This window comes from Zootoca vivipara, chromosome Z2 (assembly GCF_965207765.1).
Source record: "Zootoca vivipara chromosome Z2, rZooViv2.hap1.1, whole genome shotgun sequence".
Taxonomy (NCBI): domain Eukaryota; kingdom Metazoa; phylum Chordata; class Lepidosauria; order Squamata; family Lacertidae; genus Zootoca; species Zootoca vivipara.
This window is the reverse complement of record NC_142585.1, coordinates 33,670,757-33,691,320: the sequence shown is the minus strand read 5'-3', so window position 1 is coordinate 33,691,320 and position 20,564 is coordinate 33,670,757. Positions and strand designations below refer to the sequence as shown.

General features: G+C 46.0%; 2 protein-coding genes across 2 annotated transcripts; one reads left to right on the top strand and one right to left on the bottom strand.

Moving 5' to 3' along the window:
- Positions 1–1,315: 1,315 nt before the first annotated feature.
- On the top strand, positions 1,316–11,351 carry LOC118083946 (torsin-1B). Its single transcript, XM_035113058.3, has 5 exons — positions 1,316–1,712; positions 2,819–3,084; positions 5,370–5,545; positions 7,125–7,252; positions 8,246–11,351. The coding sequence occupies exons 1-5, from the start codon at positions 1,484–1,486 to the stop codon at positions 8,491–8,493; spliced, it is 1,047 nt and encodes a 348-aa protein (XP_034968949.1). The 5' UTR covers positions 1,316–1,483; the 3' UTR covers positions 8,494–11,351.
- A 598-nt stretch (positions 11,352–11,949) lies between these two features.
- On the bottom strand, positions 11,950–19,174 carry LOC118083947 (torsin-1A). The gene is made up of 5 exons (XM_035113059.3): positions 18,860–19,174; positions 17,354–17,619; positions 16,698–16,873; positions 15,410–15,531; positions 11,950–14,569 (listed from the first exon to the last, which is right to left on the bottom strand). The coding sequence occupies exons 1-5, from the start codon at positions 19,083–19,085 to the stop codon at positions 14,325–14,327; spliced, it is 1,035 nt and encodes a 344-aa protein (XP_034968950.1). The 5' UTR covers positions 19,086–19,174; the 3' UTR covers positions 11,950–14,324.
- Positions 19,175–20,564: the final 1,390 nt, after the last annotated feature.

Sequence of the window (20,564 nt, the reverse complement as noted above, 5' to 3'; positions counted from 1 at the left end):
TAACAGAATATCTGAGGGCTCCCTTGGACAAAACAAGACTCCAGCCAAGAATATCAGAGCAAAACAGCAGCCAGTAGGCTTGGTCTTTATTAAAGAAAAATACTGTCGCGACAGGGCCCCACCTGCAACAAGGTGAAGCAAGATGGAGACCCCGAACAAAGGGGGGGCCTTCCCTTTTTATTAGCATCCCACCACCAAGGTACACCCCTAAAGATACACCACTAATATATCACTAATATGTCATTGATACATCACAAAAAGGAGGGGCCCAGAGGTAGAAATTTGAGTACCTGGCCAGCTGCTCCTGGTCTCTTCTCACCCCCTCCCTGTTACATTCCACAGGACAAAGAGAAGTTTCACAGTCATTATGAAGGTGATACCTGTTCTTTGATTAGATCCCGAGTCAATCCAGTTTGGGAGGAAAATCCATTGTGTAGAAGATAGTCGGCTGTCTGGCACAGTTGGAGGTGGAAATTCCCTTGCCAGAGGAGGCTGTGTATGTGTTGTCTTGCTTGCCTGGTTATGGCCATTGGGTGAATACTCCAAGATCCCCCCTTTGATAGTGAACCTATGTATTATAAGAAGAATGAAAGGGGGGGCGCGTATTTTTCTGCAACAATGTTAATAATGCCTTAAATATCACTCATATTTACTTAAAATGTCTCTCCAACACATGGTTTTATTTATTCCTTTGTTACACTTACACCCCATTTTTCCTCGAGCGCTCAAGGTGCCGTATGCGGACCTCCTCCTCTCCACTGCCCACCCCAGGACCACCCTGTGAAGTAGGTCAGGCTGAGAGGCAGCTAATGAGTTTCATGGGCCAAATGGGTGTAGACGTCGTTGTAACACTTCTAAGCAATCGAAACTTGAATGGATACATGTTATCCTTCCATTGTCTGCCCAGCAGGAGGGCGTTCAACCCATCCTGCAAATAAAATAATGGTATTTCATTGGAGCATGCATTTAATAGTTGATTTCTCAGAAGAGAGAGACTTGGGGTTTGGGGGGGGGGTTATGTCGTGGTTGTGCGTAGTGTCATCGTCCTGACTTCAGCTCGAGGTTGTGCTGGGGACTTGGCACTACTTCCGGGGTGTCACACCCCCGCCCCGACTTTAACAAGCACTGTAGTACTGTACACTATTTATATATATATATTAACCTTATACACACACACACACTTTATTATATTATATATTGTGTTTACATATGCACACGAAAGCAATCCACGTGCTTGTTCGGTAACTCCCTAAGCAGCTGCCAATGAAACTGGCTTAAAACGTGTCCTTAGCAGTTGCTAGGATGGAAACTCCGCCCCAAACAAAAATGGCGCCGGGGCTTACGGGAAAGGGAAGGGGTCCGTGCGGGGGCTGCTGGGAGTTGTAGTCCCCGCCGTCGTGCTTGCGAAGGTGGGCGGTCGGACTTGCATCAGTAGCTGCCAGCGCGGGGCATTGCCGGCCGTTTCGCCGGCGCGGCGTCCACTATGCAGCGGCTGCTGAGCCTCCGACTCCGCCTGCTTTTGCAGCCGCCGGTGCTGCTCCTGGTGCTGGGGGCCGCCTTGGGGCCGCATGGATCGGCGGGCCTGGAGCCCATCAGCACCACCATCGCCATCGGGGCGGCCTCGGCTCTGACCGGTTACCTCACCTCGCCCCGCTTCTACTGCGCCTTCGTGGAGTGCTGCCCCGGCGAGGAGGAGCGGCCCAACGGCACCGGTACCCGCAGGCAGGGAGGGAGGGTGGCTGGCTGGCCCCATAGAGGGGCAAAAGCGGGATGTAGCAGCCCTAGCCCCACCATAGAGAGGCAAGGAAAGAGGACGAAAAATAAGGCAGGCCTTCCCCCTTAGAGGGGACCCACCCCCATACGCCCATAGGGAAGTTGGAGGGTTTTTTTGTTGGGGGAGGGCAGAGAGAGAGAGAGAGAGAGTAGTAGTTTTGGCCCCATAAAGGTAAAGGTCCAGTCGCAGACGACTCTGGGGTTGCGGCGCTCATCTCGTTTTACTGGCTGAGGGAGCCAGCGTTTGTTTAGGGAGGCTTTTAATGTTGAACAGGTAAATAGGTTATTGTATTTTAATCTGTTGGAAGCCGCCCAGAGTGGCTGGGGAGGCCCAGCCTACGGGTCATGTGGCCAGCATGACTAAGCCGCTTCTGGCGAACCAGAGCAGCGCACGGAAACGCTGTTTACCTTCCTGCCAGAGTGGTAACTATTTATCTACTTGCACTTTGACGTGCTTTTGAACTGCTAGGTGGGCAGGAGCAGGGACCGAGGAACAGGAGCTCACCCCGTTGTGGGGATTCGAACCCGCCAACCTTCCGATCGGCAAGCCCTAGGCTCAGTGGTTTAGACCACAGCGCCACCCGTGTTCCTTTTGGCCCCATAGAGTTGTTCAATTTGGTTGTGCTGTGTGTTCAAGGAAAGAAGTTGCCTTTGAGTCAGACTCTTGGTCCATCTAGCACAGTATTATCTACACTGACTGGCAGCAGCACTCCTGGATTTCTGAAGGACATTCCCAACTGTAGCTGGATAATGCCCAAGGTTTATTTATTTATTGCATTTATATCCCACCTTTTTCTCCAAAGAACTCAAGGTGGCCTACACAGTTCTCCCTTCCTCATTCAATCCTCACAACAACCCTGTGAGGTAGGTCACACTGAGAAGCTGTGACCGGCCCAAGGTCACCCAGTGAGCTTCAAGGCCAAGTGGGAATTTGAACCCTGGTCTCCCAGGTCCAAAGTCTGGCACTCTAATCGCTGGACCCACAACTGAGGGTTGCAGAAGTGCCTCTCTGAAAACAACACTCTCCATCTTTGCCTCTCTGCAGCGCTCCGGCTGAATCTGGACAATAAGCTTTTCGGACAGCACCTGGCGAAGGACGTGATCCTGAAGGCGGTGACTGGCTTCGTCAACAACCCAAACCCTAAGAAACCCCTGGCGCTCTCCCTGCATGGTTGGGCGGGGACGGGCAAAAATTTTGTCAGCCAGATTGTTGCCGAAAACATCCACAAGGCCGGGCTGAAGAGCAAACATGTCCACCTTTTCCTTTCCACACTGCATTTCCCCCACGACCACCACATTGCACTGTATAAGGTGAGGGTGTAATTGGCTGAGTGTTTTTGCAAGGCTTTATGTTACTGATTCTAGGCTTATTTTGTACCCATTTTACAGAGTGGGCAAAGTGAGGCAGCTCTCAATCTCAGCTGGATGGGAACTGTAGTTGAAAGCATTTGGCTATCATTGGGTTAGTGAAGGCTGTAGTACAGCATAGCCAAGAGTACTGAGATATCTGAATAATAAAACTCAGTGGTGAAGCAGATGCTGCCTCCACTCCAAATACCACCTGCTGGGAATCTCAAGGACAGAAAGCTGCTGCTGTGCTCAGACCTTGCTGGTGCATCTCCCTCAGGCATCTGGTGGGAACAGGATGCTGGACTAGGTGGGCCACTGGCCTCATCTTGCAGACTGCACTTACATTCTTAAGTTTTTTGCATGCAGAAGGTCCCAGGTTCAGCCCCCCAGTATCTCCCTTGCCTGAAAGCCTAGATAACCACTACCAGTTAGTGTTGACAATACTGGGCAATATTGACAATATTGAATTCAGCTCTTCAATCAGAACTGTGAGGACTAGAATTTTACTTTATGTTAAGGGGGAGGGATGTAGCTCGCTGGTACAACACCTGCTTTGCATGCAGAGGATCCCGAGTTCAATCCCCAATGGCATCTCCAGGTCTAAGAATGTCCTTGCCTGAAACCCCGGAAAGCCCTTGCCAGTCAGTGTTGACAGTACTGAGCTGGATGGACCAAGGGTCTGCTTCCTGTCTTCCTTTTCCAGGGTCCCTGTTCCCTGGACTAATTGAAAGCTTTTTTCCTGACTTTTTCCTGATCATTCTTTAAAGCTTCTTTTTGCATCCATGAGCGCTAGAAACTTTAAAGTTACTCTAAATGACTGGGTTGTACATGGCATGCTAAATGGTAAGCTTGTGGGGAATCCTAGCTCGCAGAGGGAAACTGAGGTCTCTGGGACTTGCGCCAGGTAGAGACTTTGTTCTTCATTTGGAAATGCTTTCAATATTCTAGAAGGGCAGGAGAAGGACGACCCAGGAAAAGAAAATTTTGGATTTTTTGGATCCTATTGCTATGGCCTTTTGAGCACTCTTGAAAACCAGTAGTGGCCATTTGCCTTCCAGTAAAAGGAGTTAATATAGGAGAAGAATGGAAAGTGAAAGCTGAGAGTTTGTGGAGCGGCTTCCTTTTTTATGAATGGAAGGAGCTGCCTTATACTCCTGTGGTTAAGAAACCCCCGTAATTGAGAAGTTGGTTAGTTGCCTACCCTGGATGGGTTTGCACTCCCTCCCGAAGGAGAAAGTTCTCAGTTTGGGGGTGCTTCCATATCCGGTTCTGTCACTGGAGGCTCAGCCAACTTAAGTGGACAGTTCAACAGCTATGGCCATCCCTGGACCAGGAAAGCCTTGCCACAGTAGTTCATGGGTTGGTTGCTTCAAGACCGAATTACATCAGTTTGCCCTGTGTGGAGCTTCCCTCACGCCTGATGCAGAAGCTTCAGTTACTGCAGGATGCTGCAGCCCAATTGCTGACAGGAGTGAGGCCTCGTCAGCATTATAACACATGTGCTCAGAGATCTGCACTGGTCGCTCATTTGCTACCAGGCCATGTTCAAAGTGTTACAGTTTGGGACCACTTTATCTACATCATCACCTTACCCCACATTGTGCCTACTTGACTGCTTTGATCAGCCGGATTGATACTACTACCCATTCCACATTTGAAAAAACTTGATCATTTAGTGGGACAGCACCTGCACTTTGGAACTCCCTGCTTCTTGATATCAGGCAGGCACCTTCACTATACTCTTTTTTTCAGTGCCTCCTAAAAACATTCCTGTTCAGCCAATCCTGCTCACATGCTTAGAAAGTTGATGTGGATTTTAATTTTAGTTAACTTATTGTGTATCATAATGTATTGCATTTCCCCCTGTTTTTATGGTTTTATCTTTTTTTGCAAACCACTTTAAAGTTGTTACTCTACAGTACTGTGATCCTGTGAGAAAAGTGTGTTGCAAGTCAAAGTCTGCTTTAAAGGGTGGTTTTACCCTCTGCCAGGCTCGGGCCAGCAGTAGGCCTCCTCCTGAACGCAGTTTGGAATGAGGGTAATTTACACCAGTTTCCATTAAGCTGGCATAAATCCCACCACTCTCTTAGACTTAAGGATCACTCTGTCTGACTGTTGCTTTGTTTCATTGGTCAATTACTGTACAAGTAGGGTGTCAGGGTTTTTTAATGTTAAAATCAGAGCATCCTCCATAATTCGGTTGATCCTGAAGAACTGTAAGATCAACCTTTTATCCTTTCGTCCAGGAGCAACTGCAGAAGTGGATTCGGGGTAACGTCAGTGCCTGCGCCAAGTCGGTATTCATATTTGATGAAATGGACAAACTTCACCCAGGACTGATAGATGCCATCAAGCCTTTCCTTGACTACTACGAGCAGATTGACGGTGTCTCCTACAGGAGGGCCATCTTCATTTTTCTCAGGTTGGGAATCTCTTTGCCTTCAATCACAAGCCCTTCATTTGATGGTTTCCATTTGAAATTAGACAAGTCCCGCTAGATCAGGTCTTCAGAGGTCCATCTATCTAGTCTTTTATTTATTTATTTTAAATAAAGAAACTTTATTTGAATTATAAATTAAGAATTACAAATAAAACAAAACTGATCAAACAGCTCTGAACATATTTTCTGACAAAAACAAAACTCAAAACAGAAATCAAAAGCGAAGAAATGTAACAAATAGGATTTCCTCCAAATACAAAATAATCAACATTGAAAAACAAAAAACGAACAGAAAAAAAGGAAACACACATAACACCTCCACCCCACTCCCACCAGTGGGCTTTTATTGCTAAATTTTGGTATGTTATCAATTTGACTAGCCAATCCTCCTTACTGAGTACTTTGTTACTCTTCCAATTTTTCGCGATAAGGAGTCTACCAGCTACGGTACCATTGCATACATCATCAAGCATCTTATCTTTAGCCTTAATTTATTTGCTTAACATTCCTAATAGAAATATTTCTGGTTCTTTCTTGAAAGAATATTTAACTATTTTTTTAAATTCTTTATAAATTTCTTCCCAAAAGCTCTTAATTTTTTTTTACAATGCCACCATACATGCAGATAGGTACTGACTTCTTCCTGACACCTCCAACCATCTAGGCTTTTAAATTGATTAAGCCAGATGTCCGTTGTAAGCTCAGAAGCAACTGAGTACAACAGTAACTCTCCCCTCCTGTGGTTTCCAGCAGCTGGCATTCAGAGGCACTCTGCCTCTGACAGTAGAGGCAAAGCATAGCCAACAATAGCATTACCTTCTCCTAATCCTGTTTCAAAGCTGTCCAAGTTGGTGGCCATCACTACCGCCTGTGGGAGTGTGTTCCCTGGGTCTAATTAGGTGCTGCATGAGAATCCTGAACCTCCTGACATTCAGCTTCATGGGATGTCCACAAGATCGAATGCCAGGAGAAAGGGAGAAAAGCTGTTTTATATCCTCTTTCTCTGTGCCATGCACAATTTTATAAACTTCTGTCATGTTACCTCTTACTGACCTTTTCTCTAAACTAGAACATCCCAAATGCACCCGTCATATAGGGGAATCGCCCCATCTGCTTTTGACTGCCCCTTTCTGAATATTTTCCAGTATCCCTTTTGAAGCAAGGCAACCAGAACTCTTTGTGCTACTCTCCACGCAGGGTCGCACCATCAATTAATTTAGTGTCTTTACGATACTGGTGGTTTTATTTTCAAACCCTTTCCTAATGATTTCTAGCATTTTCCCTCTTCACTGCTTTTTCAAACATACCTCAAACGGGGGTGGGGGGCTCACCACTTACCAGCATTCTACATGTCTAGATAGGCTTTGCCTGAATTTTTTTTTTTAAAAAAAAATATTTTTAGCATGCACCAAAAGCATCTGACTGATGTCAATAGGCAGGAAGTTCCAAAGTTTCAGTAAGATTGGTTTCTTACAAAATCAGGATGCGTATTGCTGGTTCTATTATGAAGCATATGGATTCCTAACATGTCTCCCACCCACCCCTTTGGCTTTTCTGACAGTAACGCTGGGGGAGACCTCATCACCAGAGTGACCTTAGACTTCTGGCACAATGGGCGGGACAGGGAGGAGATCCAGCTAAAGGACCTGGAGCCTGTGTTATCTGTGGGCGTCTTCAACAACAAGAACAGTGAGTTCCATTGGCTGTTCTTTGCCCTCCTCCTTTCTTGTCAAGCAAGAGATTTTTTAATTCTTCCTAACTCAAAGTTCTGTCTCCCATCTGTGGCCCTTTGGATTGTTGTTGGACTCCAACTCCCATCAACCCCTGCAACCAACATGGGAAGTGGTCAGGCATGATTAGAGTTGAAGTCCAACAACATATGGAGGGCACCGCAGTGGCTGCCCCTGCCTAAAGAACCACTGCTGGTTTGTAGGCAATCCTGTAGGCAATCCTGAGCTAGATGTATTATTTAGAATTTATATACTTCTCAGTTTAAAAAACAAATAAGCAGTCAACCATTAGCCAACCAGAGTATATTGAGAAGCAAAGTGGCTAGTAAGCCTGATCTTTATTAAACTGTTGCAACAGGGTCCCCACTCAGCACATGAAGGAGGGAGGAGAACCCTGAACAATGGTGCGCAAGCCCTTATTTAGCCCACCCTGTAGCCCAAGACCACCATCCCCTCACAGAAGGAGGCCAGTCTGCCAGGATACCTGATAATGGTCCCTGATTGCATTACCTGGGCAGTCTGGCCATTCTTTTGTGATGGTTAATAGTTTAGTTCACAGGCTCACCCTGTTCCTACACAAATTTGCAAATTAAGACACAATTTGCAAGCAAAAGGCAATGGGAAGGCTTTCCCATTTCCTTCCTCCTTGCAGAGAAATACTTGAGGTCAATTTGGGAGAGTAAAAATGGCTTCAGGATTGCTCTTCTGTACTATTTCAAACACACGGTTTATATACTTATGTATGTGTTTGCCTTGTACATTTATGAACATTTAATTTATATTTGAGAATTCTTATAACAATATATAGAGTTGGAAGGGACTCAGAGGGTCCTCTAGTGCAACCCCCCTGCAAGGCAGGACTCACAGCTCAGTTACCACAATATGCAGTCAGGGGCATTGATATCTCCCAGTTCCCAAATCCACTCACCTCCTTAATTTTGCCCTTCCCCAGGCGGCCTCTGGCACAGCAGTCTTATCGACCGGAACCTCATTGATTACTTCGTGCCATTCCTTCCCCTGGAGTACAAGCATGTGAAAATGTGTATCCGAGCAGAGATAGTCTCCCGCGGCAACCCTGTCGACGAGTCAGTGGTCCAGAAGGTGGCCGATGAGATGACCTTCTTTCCAAAGGATGAACGGATCTACTCCAACAAGGGGTGCAAGACTGTACAGACCAAGTTGGACTTGGTGGATATTTGACTTTTTTAAAATGCCATTAAACCAGAAAGAGGAGGGTGGTGAAGGGTTTTTTAAATCTATTGTCCTCTTTTCTCCAAAGCACCTTTTAAAAAAGTTTTTTAATGAAAGAAAAATTCTGGGTATGCCCTTTTTAAAATATTGTGTGGGGCTCTTAGGAGCTGTTGGCTTTTTGTGGTCACACCTTAGGCATTTCCTCTCTCAATGTGCCAACAAGAAAACAGGTACCACTCTTGTCTTCATGTAGAAATCACAAGTGTAAGACCAGGATGGCAAACTTGTGGACCACCAGATATTGATGGAGTACATCAGGTGTAGGGAACCTTTGGCCCTCCAGGTGTTGCTGAACTAAAGGTAAAGGTAAAGGGGCCCCTGACCATCAGGTCCAGTCGTGTCCGACTCTGGGGTTGCGACGCTCATCTCGCTCTATAGGCCGAGGGAGCCGGCGTTTGTCCTCAGACAGCTTACGGGTCATGTGGCCAGCATGACAAAGCTGCTTCTGGCGAACCAGAGCAGCCCACAGAAACGCCGTTTACCTTCCCGCCGGAGCGATCCCTATTTATCTACTTGCACTTTGATGTGCTTTCGAACTGCTAGGTAGGCAGGAGCTGGGACCGAGCAATGGGAGCTCACCCCATTTCAGGGATTCTGATCAGCAGATTCTGATCAGCCGACCTTCTGATCAGCAAGCCCTAGGCTCTGTGGTTTAACCCACAGCTCCGCCTGGGTTGCTGAACTACAACACCCATAATCCCTGGCCACTGGCCCTGCTTGTTGGGCGCCGATGGGAGTTGTAGTTAAGCAACAACTGGAGGGCTGAAAGTTCCTCACACCTGGTTTGTAGCTCCCTGACTGTTCACCATGGTGGCTGCTTCAAGCCTCAGTAACAATTGGAGATCCACAGGTTGCCCACCCATGATGTAAGACAAGCCCACAATTATGGACCATAAGGCATTAGCTTTCAACAGCTGGGATTTGCTAGGAGTGACTTTGCCTCTCCTCTCCGCATTCCTAGACTATGACACTAGGTCTGAAATGAAGGATGGCTAATGCTGTTCTGGCATCCGTACCTGCTCCCAGGTGTCATTTTGGGAATTTCAGCTCATGGGGTCATTGGGAAGCAGAGTGCTTTTCTCCATCTGTTGGCCAAAGCATTGCAAATTGTGCAAGGGCATCTTCCTAGGGAAGCTTGAAGTTATTCACTGTGCAGGTAACCAATGGCATTACCAGGTCTCCCTACCGATGGAAGGTGGGGTCCTCTCTGTATATGGGACTCTAAAGCTGATCGACCTTCTGCCGTAACGATGCAGTTAGGTGTCAGGTTGAGCTCAGGGAAACTAGCTATAATAGGCCATGGATTTGTATGTCTTTGCCCCTTAAATCTCAACAGTCATCTTTCCAAGAACAAACCACTGTCCCTAAAGGGGGGGGGGTCGTGTGTGTGTGTGTGTGTGTATAATTTGCCTGTTGATGGGCTGGAACACTACCCTAGAGTTTTTGACGAGGTTTGCAGCTTTGGTATAAGTCAGAAAGGGGATTCAACTTTGGGTTTACTGTTACACATAGCCTGGTTGGTTGGTTCTTCCCCAAACCAGTATGCCTTCCCGCCCGATGATGTTGGATTCCCAGTTCCAATCAGCACACCCACACCCCAACAAGTGTGGCCAGCAGTCAGGGATGATGGGAGTTGTAGTCCCCAGCTATAACTTCTGGAGGACACCAGGGTCGGGCAGTCTGGTTTAAATCAATGCCTCTCCTACCTGTATATATTTCTAATGGAAATTAAGGAACATATTTTTTTAAGTATCTTTTATCCCTCTATCCTTCAAATGGTGATAAAAAATTTATTAAAGCTACAGAGGTTTGGGGATGGTGGGGAGAACTGGGTCAATTCACTACCCCCCACCACAGCAATAAATATGTTTAGCACTATTTGCCAGCCTGGGGCCCTCTAGATGCTTGGCTAGGGGTGATGGAAGTTGGGGTCCAAAACATTTGGAGGGCCGCAGGATGGTGAAGGCTTAATTAAGCAGCATTTATTTAAAGGAATGAGAACATGAATGTGTGAAATGCAATTGGGATGTGTGTGCAGCAAACTGATAATTAACTCCAGATGCATCTGAACAGACAGAATAGGTTACTCTGCAACTTCCTGTTTGATAGAGTTTTAGGCAAAGTAGACCCGTTGAAATTAACTATGATTCAAGTTGGTCCTTTTCATTTCAATGGGTCTGTTCTTGAGTGTGACTGATATCGGCTATAACCCTGTGTGTTGCTGTAGAGAGAATCTTGTTTAAGCAGGAGCTGCCAACTGAGCTCTTTCTGGGTGTAGCGGTACAAGAAAAGGCCACAGAGCATTAGGGCAAATCATTTAGGCTCCTGCTGCGGTAAAAAGTCTTTGCAAGGGACTAGGCATGAAAAAGGTTGGTTGCATAGTCCCTATTCTCCTGTAGCCTGGACACCATCTCATCAGATATTTTGCCAAGAGACAGAAGTGTGCTGGTTGAGTGTGTACTCACTTTATCTCGCCATGAGGTTATGCTGTTCCTTCTAAACACAATGACTTCTTCGCCACTTGGGAATGCAGTGGCCAAAAAAATCACCAAAGGCTAAATTGGCAGTCTCACAATACAAGTTCAGAGTGGGGGAAGGTTTGATCCTGTGTTTCCCCTTTTAAGAATCCAGAGGAACAGCTCATTTGTGGCCGAGAAAGGACATAAGAATCAGTGGTTATGAAAAATTTGAAACTTTTAATTTGTTTTAAAGATGGCCAGTGTGGGCTAAGTTTTGTAACTTCTATGGAGTGACTGTAGGTCAGTTGCTGCTATCTGTATTAAATCTTGGACAAAAGTTCCTTAAAACAGGTCTCTTGCCTTTTCTTATTTGCTCAAGTGTTCAAAACTGCAGCAGTTCTAATACTCTGGATACAAGAGTAAGCTTCAACTGCCACAAGCTGCTGTAGTAAAAGGTTTTCATCTGTGCTCGCTTGTTGTCTTTCTGCCTCCTTAATCCTCCCTGTGGTTTTGTTCATTGTCCAGGGAGCCCAATTTGTCAAAAAGCCAGTTTCTAGTAGATGAGAAACTTTATTGAAAGTTCATTGAAAGACCAGGATCCTCTAACCAACCAGATGACCCCAACAGCAGCACTCCCCCCCCCCCCCCCGCATTTGTAATACCCACCAACTGGCATTCAGAGGTAAAATGTGCCTTCAACAATGAGATGATGCAGCCATATCTGGTCAAATTATGCTGGCAATGCCTTTTGCTCATTTGCATGGCAGGGAAGGGGGTGTTGACTGTTAAAATATCCTACTATACAATTAGTCTCATTTACATTAACTTGCTCACCCACCCCCAGCATTTTACAACACCTCTCCCCCCCCCAAAGGGAAAGTGGTCCATGGTCTGTGAAAAAGGTTACTTGCCCGTTTTAAACCAATAGATGCAGGACAAAGAGACATTTGACCAATTATTTTACAATTTTATTTTTAAAAAAATCAGTTGCAGGAGGGAATAATTGGGTAGTTCTAAATCAAAAAATAACAAAGCTGCAGTCTTCTCCCAACAGCACCTAGTTCAATTTGCTCCATGTCTTTCGGCTGCTTCTGGGTTTGAGGCAGGCCAGTAAGAGCACAATCCTGTGTGCACCTAGAAGCAAGTCCCCCTGAGTTCAACAGGGCCTCCTCCCACCACAGAATATACCTGCCTGATGTCTAGGTGATGTGTTGCACTTAAAATCGGTGTGAAGAAGCTGGTTGTGACACTCTTTCACATGTAGTTCACAGCAAGAAAGTTTCCCCATTTCTCCACCCTGCAAACTTACTTTGTTCAGTTCTTCAGTTCTACAGAGGCTTTTTTTTTAAAAAAATGGGAGTGGGAGTTGGGTAGAAGGAAGGGACAGGGGACTATCTTAACTAATCTAAGCTTGATTTCAAGAGGACCAAAGTGCAATTGACTTTATGTAGGCTTAATCCAATGCCCCGACACATCAAAACATGTGGTTTTTTTTTTTAACTTATGGTTGCTTAAACAATAATTTGAACTTCTCGGCAGGCGAAGTATGTTAGTGATACTGCCCTGTTACTCAATCTTGTTTCTACATTATAGCAGTAGCTGTGCAGCCATATGACGGCTGTTACCCCTGGGTTTGTCCTGACAAGCCATAGTGAAAACTGTCACTGTCCACGGTTTGGTGAGTTACATGCAAAAGTGAGCCATGGAGAAGCATTTCTTCACAAATGCCGAGACTTGACACAAAATTGCCCAGTTAAGGGCAGCTGTTAACTCTGTTATACCAAACAGATTCATCCAGGAGTATTTTCTTGGGGTGTGTGCCAACAGCGGGACATGACCAAACTCAAAAGAGTGTGTGGCAACTGCTATATTTTTCTCTCTTCCATGCTCCTTCCTGCCACCAATGTGAAATTAGGCCACAGGCTGGCTGACTGTGAGCTAGATGCTGCTAAGCGCTTAAATGAGGACCCCTTGACACAAAACTGCATAATCCAACAGCAGCACTTGTGCTCTTTGTAAGATGCACTCTCACCCTTTGACAAGGGCCTTTTTAACAGAAGCTAGGCTTTCAGAGGATAGTGCTGAGAACTTGGGAGTTGTGTTCAGTAAGATCGAGAAAAGCTGTTTTCCTTCTGCCCTACATGAGCTTTGATTTATCAACTGCTCTTCTCCAGCACAAGATGGCTTTATTGGAATGAGAATCCAACATGGCTTCCCCCACCACTCAAAATCAGCCCCTGGAAAGCTGTCACAACCCACAAAACAGCAGGAGTAGAGGTTGTCCCACATGTACTTTAAACCACCCTGGAAACCCCTGCCTGTTTTTGCCTCAGTGGTTCCAAGAGAAGTGGGAACTGAGGCAGGTAAAAAGAAAAAAAAACCCTCTCTTCCTGTTAGTGCCATCAGTGACATACTCCTTTTGATAGACTGTTTTCAAAAAGCCTTTCTGAATTTATTTATTTTTACATATAAATTAGTTTGAATATCAAAATCTCTCACAACCCCCTGCATTCTGAGATTTAAGGCAGTGGCTTTTAAGGTTTTGAGGGTCAGGGAATCTTTTGTGTCACACCTTGCATTGCAAAGGATTCTGGGAGTGGCCTAGAGGGCCACCTCTGCTGACACAGGGCAGTGGGTAAGTTCGTTACACTCCTCACATGCGAAAGGGCGCAAATATTCTGCTGCTGAATGGAGATGGGGGCCAAGGTGGAAGCCAGTCTGACCCCCACAAGTATTCCCTCATTGAGGTTTTTACACCCATACTGGCCAATTCGTTGATGAACTGCCCCCCACCCCAAACACTTGCAAAGAACAGAAAACCACCCCTGCAAACAGTTTGAAAATACCATGTTACATCGCTCTCTCTGCCGCTATTACTGAAACCATTCAAGAAAGAGTTGGCTGTCATGGAAAGCTACACATCTTTTCCTAAGCTTCCTCAAGAACATTCCTTCATTCCTTGGGAGGAGTCATAATTTTTAAGAAGATTGGGAGGCGGTTCCAACATCAGAGATCTCATTAGAACTCAGTCACAGACACAATCACTGGTCCATAAAGCAGATGTGGAAAGAATTCAGGTGGTTTTCACAGGACAGGCATCAGTAAAAGATGCTCTGGAGTGGACCAAACCACAACACAAGGCCGCAAGACTGAGTAATTTGTAGGATCAGGTTCGTCATTCCACTCTGATAAACTACTGAGCTGTCTCCAATCTTGACATAATTAAAAATCTTTTTTAAAAAGAAAAAAAAGATTCAGTTTCTCAAAGTTCTGTGATTGGGTTCATTTTCTTCGAAAACCAGGTAATCATAAATATATGCATTACAGGTAGAAATCCAGCTTTGTGCAAACAGTCTTGCATCCCTTATCAGAGTAGATCCGCTCTTCTTTTGGGAAGTAAGTCATCTCGTCAGCAACCTGGGTCACAATGTCCTCATCCACCTCGTAGTTGCGGGATTCAAGCTCAACCCGAATGCAGTTTTTCACGTGCTTGTACTCCAGAGGCAGGAAGGGTACAAAATAATCGATGAGGTGTTTGTCAATCAGGCTGCTGTGCCAAAAGCCACCTGCAAAGGAAGGTAGCGATCTTGTTTGGTATGGGGTGGGGAAATATTTTTCTTTCTTTCATATATTAATTTTCTTTCTGATTTTATCATTTTGTCCAGAATTGCTTACAATAAAATAAAGCCTAATACATTACACTCCATGCCCCAAATACAATAATTTAAGCTTGGTGAGGGGACTAAACACACAGTACAGGAAATTATGGCCAAAATCATAACATAATCATAATCAGGCCCATGGGTCACCTAGTCCAGCATCCTGTTCTCACAGTGGCCAACCAGATGCCCCAACATAACCAGATGCCCTAGGGGCCACGTGCCAGTGGAGGGTAAGACCAGAGATAAAAGCAGGCAGAGCCAGAGTGGAAGGAACAATGGATGGGACTCTTAACTTTCGTACATGCTAGTTTCACCAAATAAAAGCCAGGTTCGCACACCCCAAGGTGCTGGTACTGCATACTCTTGAGTACCCCCAGAAAAAAGCACTGCATCCCCCTGTCTTTCATCAAGGTAAGTAAGAGTCAATTTTCAAGGAAAGATTCCAGGCAGCCAAAAGTAGCTCAAGCTGGCCACAGGGTTAAACTGGGTGGGGGGAAGCGAGCTTGAGAAGACTTCTGAGGGCCAGAGAGATGGGGTCTGAGAGCCTCATTTGGTCCCAAGGCCTAGTTTTCCATCCCTGTGTTAGGCAGCACTGATTTATCTTATTTGCATGCTGCTAATTCATACAGGGTAACATGGCAGTGTACAGCAGCATATACAAAGCACCACCTTGTTTTATTTTTCACAAAAGTATGGTTTGCAAATATTTCAATAAAAAAGGACTGCAGGTTTAATATTACTCACTGTTTTTGTTATTGAAAACAGACATGGTCAGGTCCAGGTCCCGTAAGCTCAGGTCCTCCCTCCTCTTTCCCCTCCTCCAGAAGTCCAACGCCACCTCGGTGATCTTTTCAGCCCCTGCATTACTGAAGTGAAAAAGGAGGGCGTTTTTCAACAGGGGCTTTTAAAACCCTTGCAAAATTTGCACCAGTTGCAAGTTTGCTACGAGCCCAAGTTCAAGATACTAGTACTGATATGTAAATCCCTATACAGCTCATGGCCATGTTAACTAACAGCAGCCTGCTGGATCAGGACAATGGTCATCAAGTCCAGCATCCTGCTCTCACAGTGGCCAACCAGATGCCTGCGGGAGTCCCACAAGTAGCATTATTGGCTCCAACTGTGGAGACAGAGCATAACCATCATGGCTGGTAGTCATTGATAGCCCTCTCCTTCATAAAGCTGTCTAATTCTCTTTTAAAGCTATATAGATTGGTGGCCACCACTCAAGGTTACTTGAGAGAACACCTTATCCCTTACATGCCCTGTAGATCCCTGTGGTGAAGTGTCTCCTGCAAGTTCCAGAGATCTCAGAAGTCCATTCTGTAGTAACTTGGAGCAGGGCCTTCTGTGTGGCTGCCCCAGTTTTGCAGATATGGCAGGTGCCCACCACCTGCACTTTCTGGAAACAACTGAAGACATCTTTGTTGTGACAAACTTTTCCAGCTGGATAAATGGATCTTTACTGTAAGTGCCCAGTGCTTAAAGTTTTTTTGTTTTGTTTTAAACGTACCGTGTTTCTCCGAAAATAAGACACCGTCTTATATTTATTTTTCCTCAAAAAAAAAACCACACTATGGCTTATTTTCAGGGGATGTCTTATTTTTTTCCTCCTCCTCCTCCTCCTGTCATGGCCGGCATTGCTGCTGCACCCATCACTATGTCTTATTTTCGGGGTATGGCTTATATTCATTGAATGCTTAAAAATCCTGCCACGGCTTATTTTATGGCTACGGGTTATTTTCGGAGAAACAGGGTATTAGCTGCTTTTCTGTCTTTTAAATTACCTATTGTGTAAATTGCCTTGAAAGGGCCATTTAGAAAGCAATTAGTAAATTAATGGTAGGAGAGCAAGAAGCTAAGGTGGAAGAAGAAAATTCCCTGCCACCAGATGGTCAATAATTTAATGCCTTAGGTTAGGTAATGAAATCTTTCTTCAGGACATATCCCAAAGATGGAGACGAGAGCTTTAAGTGCCGGCTCCTAAATTTAGAAGTACTTTTGCAGCTTCACATCCAGGCTTGTTCCTTACCTAAGGAAGATGAAGATAGCTTTCCGATAAGAAACACCGTCCAGCTCCTCGTAGTAATCCAGGAAAGGCTTGATGGAGTCGATGAGGCCAGCGTGCATCTTGTCCATCTCGTCAAATATGAAGACGGATCTTGGGCAGCTGCTCACATTGCCCCGGATCCACATCTGCAACTGGTCCTTGTTATTTCAAAAGAACATGTTCTGTTTATTGACAGTATTGCTAACCCTGCCTTCTCAGCTTGTGGGGAGGGCTCTAAAGATAGCAGAGGGTTGCTTCAGGGGGTGTAGGCTTGAAACTGGGCAATGATGGTTCTGGCAAAGTCCTCACCCACCCCCCACCCTCCCTCCCTCCTCTCACTCAAAAGTAGGAACACTTCAGCTCAGTGGGAAACTTTTTTCAGACAAAGAGGCACATACCCTTCCAGGCAACTTCCTGGGGGCCTCATACTAGTGATAGGCAAGGGCCAGAAGCAAGAGTGAGCAACACTGTGCTTTTGTAGGGTAGGCTAGTTCCTAGTTCCTGCTCCCCTCTCTGTTCTCCATGTAGGCAAACAGGAGTCACTTTCAGAGTTCAAGGACATGTTGCAGCCCTTCCCCAGAACCACAGCTGTAAGGAAATAGTTACATCTAGTCTTAAGATGCAATCAGTCTTTTTACCTTGTACTGGGAAATGTTCTGCTGATGAGGAAAATGCAGAGTGGATACAAACTGATGTACAAATTTGCTGTTGAGGCCTCCTTCATAAAGGCTCTCCACGATTATCCTACTAGCAAAGTTTTTGCCAGTCCCAGTCCAGCCATGTAAGGAGAGTGTCAGAGGCTTCTTTGGGTTTGGATTATTCAAAAATCCAGTAAGCGATTTCACAATCACCTTCTTCGCTAGATGCTGCCCAAAGAGTTGGTCATCCAAACCCTCTTGAAGCACTGGGGGGAATAAAAGGAGTAACTGATTAAGAGAGCATTTTGGTAATCTGAAGTCCTTCTGTGCAAGCATATAATTTTTAGCCTGGCAAAGATTAGTGTGAGGAACCCAACCTGTATGAAAAATCACTACTCCAGTAAGCCACAAAGTAAGAATAATAATATAATTCTAGTGCTGGAAGAATTCTAGTGCTGGAAGAATAGAATTCTAGTGCTGATTGCTGAAGAATTGATGCTTTTGAATTATGATGCTGGAGGAGACTCTTGAGAGTCCCATGGACTGCAAGAAGATCAAACCTATCCATTCTGAAGGAAATTAGTCCCGAGTGCTCACTGGAAGGACAGATCCTGAAGCTGAGGCTCCAATACTTTGGCCACCTCATGAGAAGAGAAGACTCCCTGGAAAAGACGCTTATGTTGGGAAAGATTGAGGGCACTACAGAGAAGGGGACGACAGAGGACGAGATGGTTGGACAGTGTTCTCGAAGCCACCAACATGAGCCTGAGCAAACTGTGGGAGGCAGTGGAAGACAGGAGTGCCTGGCGTGCTCTGGTCCATGGGGTCACAAAGAGTCGGACACGACTAGACAACAAGTGCTGGAAGTGACCCTAAGGGTTATCTAGCCGAAACCCCTTAAAATTCCCTGAGAAAGGCTCAGTTTCTTGATTTATGAGCAGAGTCACAATTTCTTGGCTCTTTTAACCTTCAGTCGTTAGTGGGGGCAGGGGTTCCATGGTCAAAGTGCCTAACAGAGAGAGAGAAAAAAGAGAGAGAGAGAAAAAATAGGGGAGGGAAAAGGATACCCAGAGCTTAGTAATAAAGCAGGCAATGCTTATGCACAAGGTCCAAGGTTCAATCCCCAATGACATCTCCAGGTAGGGCTGGGAAAGATTCCGTCTGAAACCCTGGAGAGTGATGCTGCCTGTTGGTGTGAGCAATACCGAGCTGTATGGACCAAAAGGTTCTCCTTCCCTGACAACTGCACACACTTTCCTTTCATCTTATTCCTGTGATGTCACAGCAGTCACATCTAGATCCACAGAAACACTTAGGGCAGACCCTGCGCTGCCATTCCCTTCCCTGGTACCAGTGGGAGCGTCTGCTTCCACCTTCCTTCTCTGATGTTAGAGCATGCACACCACTCGCCTCTGAGCAGAGCTCAGCCCACCTGGGCTGCCGGACTCTGACGTCACAGAACCACAACGCGAAATTCTCACCCCGCTCCCCCCTCCAGTAGCTCACCTGTCCCGCTGCGGGCGTCAGGCTTGTGGAGGCAGCAGTGGGCGAAGTAGCAGTAGAGCTTCGGGTAGGAGATGATTCCTGTGAGGGCGGAGGCGGCGGCGCCGGCTAGGGCCAAGCCGAGGCTGATGGGCTCCACCGCCTGGGCGGTCGCGCTCAGCTGCCACAGCAGCACGGTGGCGCCCAGCACGAAACGCCTCCCCGCCCGGCGCGGGGGAAGAAGCTTCATCGCCGCCGCCGGAGGACGAGGGGGAGGGCGAGGAGCGGGGCCCGGGGAGGAGCAGGACCCCACTGCTTCCCCGCTGCCCGGTTTGCCTCAGAGCTGGCGCTTCCGGTTCCTGGAAAAACAGGGAAGTTAAATTTCCGGCTTCGCGGGCGCCATCGTGGTGCCGGGCAGGAGCAAGGGCAAATGATTGGCGGAGCGTAGAGCCAGTGGGAAGCGGTGGAGGGAGTATCACGTGGGTTCGGCTTTCTCCCTCCGCCTCCCTCTTCCTTTACAAGGACGACAGGGCTGTCTTCGTTGTTATTATCGACTGTTGATTCGTCACGTGGGTTACTCGGAAGCAAGCCCCATGCTCTTTGCGTGTTTTTTTTTTTTTTTTTTTGCTACTTTGCATGTTTGCAAGGGAGGCTGCTGAGAGAGATAACGGAAGGGTGAAAAGCTAGTTTCAATATCTTTGTCATTTCATTATGTATCATTCCCCCAAAGCCTTTAGCTTTTCCATATGTATTTTTCATATGTCCACATCATTATGTTTACACTTCCAGCATTTATTTGACACAGGCTTGCACATATTTGCCAATTTATTTGGCGTTAATATCATTTTCCTTTAAAATAAAACAGGCAGGCTGTAAATTTCATACCCACTTGCCACAGTTTTTCGTATGAAACCATGTCAATATTATGGCCTAAATTTGCTTTTTAACATTTACGTTGGTTTTCTGTTATCTTACTATATTATGGAAAACGTTAATTAAAAAAGAGTTCTGCAAAAAACGGAAACAAGAAATCCCTCTCTGTCCCCCACCAATAGGCGCTGTCAGAGTTCAAAGACACATTTCAGCCACGCAGGGCTTTTGAGTGCTGCGTAGAAATCCCCACCTCTAAATAACAACAGATCCCACAGAGGCAAAATAAATATGATCTGGCAATTCTAATGTTTGCCCAGCAGAGGGCAATAGATGCATTCACAGCATTTCATCGTGGTTCATAAAAAACACAAAACTTTTTTCCTGTACAGCATACTTGAGTAATTAGATTGCAAAACTTGATTCTTATTTAGAATCATCCAGGCTCCCCTGCTATGTAGGAAATCCCCATGCACTCTTTCAATAATGCTAGAACTTGGGTCACCCAATGATTGTCAGGAGGTCCCGGGCAGAAAAAAGGAAGGCTTGTCTTCACATAACCTATAATTAGAAACCAAGGAAAGTGTTTTGTTTATTTATGCCACTGAACTATAGTCCTAATAAATATGCTGTCATATACTGAGTCAGATTCTTGGCCCATTCAGCTCAATACTGTCTACACTGACTGGCAGAGGTTCTTCAGGGTTTTGGGAAGGGGACATTATCAGCTCTCTCAATACTAAGATGGACCAAGGGTCTAACTCAGAATAAAGCAGTTTGTTGTGTTTTTGTTTCAGAACTGGGATAGCTCAGTTGGTAGAGCATAAGCCTCTTCATCTCAGGGTTGTGAGTTCATGCC

Excerpts from the sequence above, each read along its gene's own strand:
- LOC118083946 (XM_035113058.3), top strand. The coding sequence starts at position 1,484 with ATGCAGCGGCTGCTGAGCCTCCGACTCCGCCTGCTTTTGCAGCCGCCG. Across the intron at positions 1,713-2,818 it reads GGAGCGGCCCAACGGCACCG|CGCTCCGGCTGAATCTGGAC; the intron begins GTACCCGCAGGC and ends GCCTCTCTGCAG. Across the intron at positions 5,546-7,124 it reads GCCATCTTCATTTTTCTCAG|TAACGCTGGGGGAGACCTCA; the intron begins GTTGGGAATCTC and ends CTTTTCTGACAG.
- LOC118083947 (XM_035113059.3), bottom strand. The coding sequence starts at position 19,085 with ATGAAGCTTCTTCCCCCGCGCCGGGCGGGGAGGCGTTTCGTGCTGGGC. Across the intron at positions 16,874-17,353 it reads AGAACATTTCCCAGTACAAG|GACCAGTTGCAGATGTGGAT; the intron begins GTAAAAAGACTG and ends TGAAATAACAAG. Across the intron at positions 15,532-16,697 it reads GCTATCTTCATCTTCCTTAG|TAATGCAGGGGCTGAAAAGA; the intron begins GTAAGGAACAAG and ends TTTTCACTTCAG.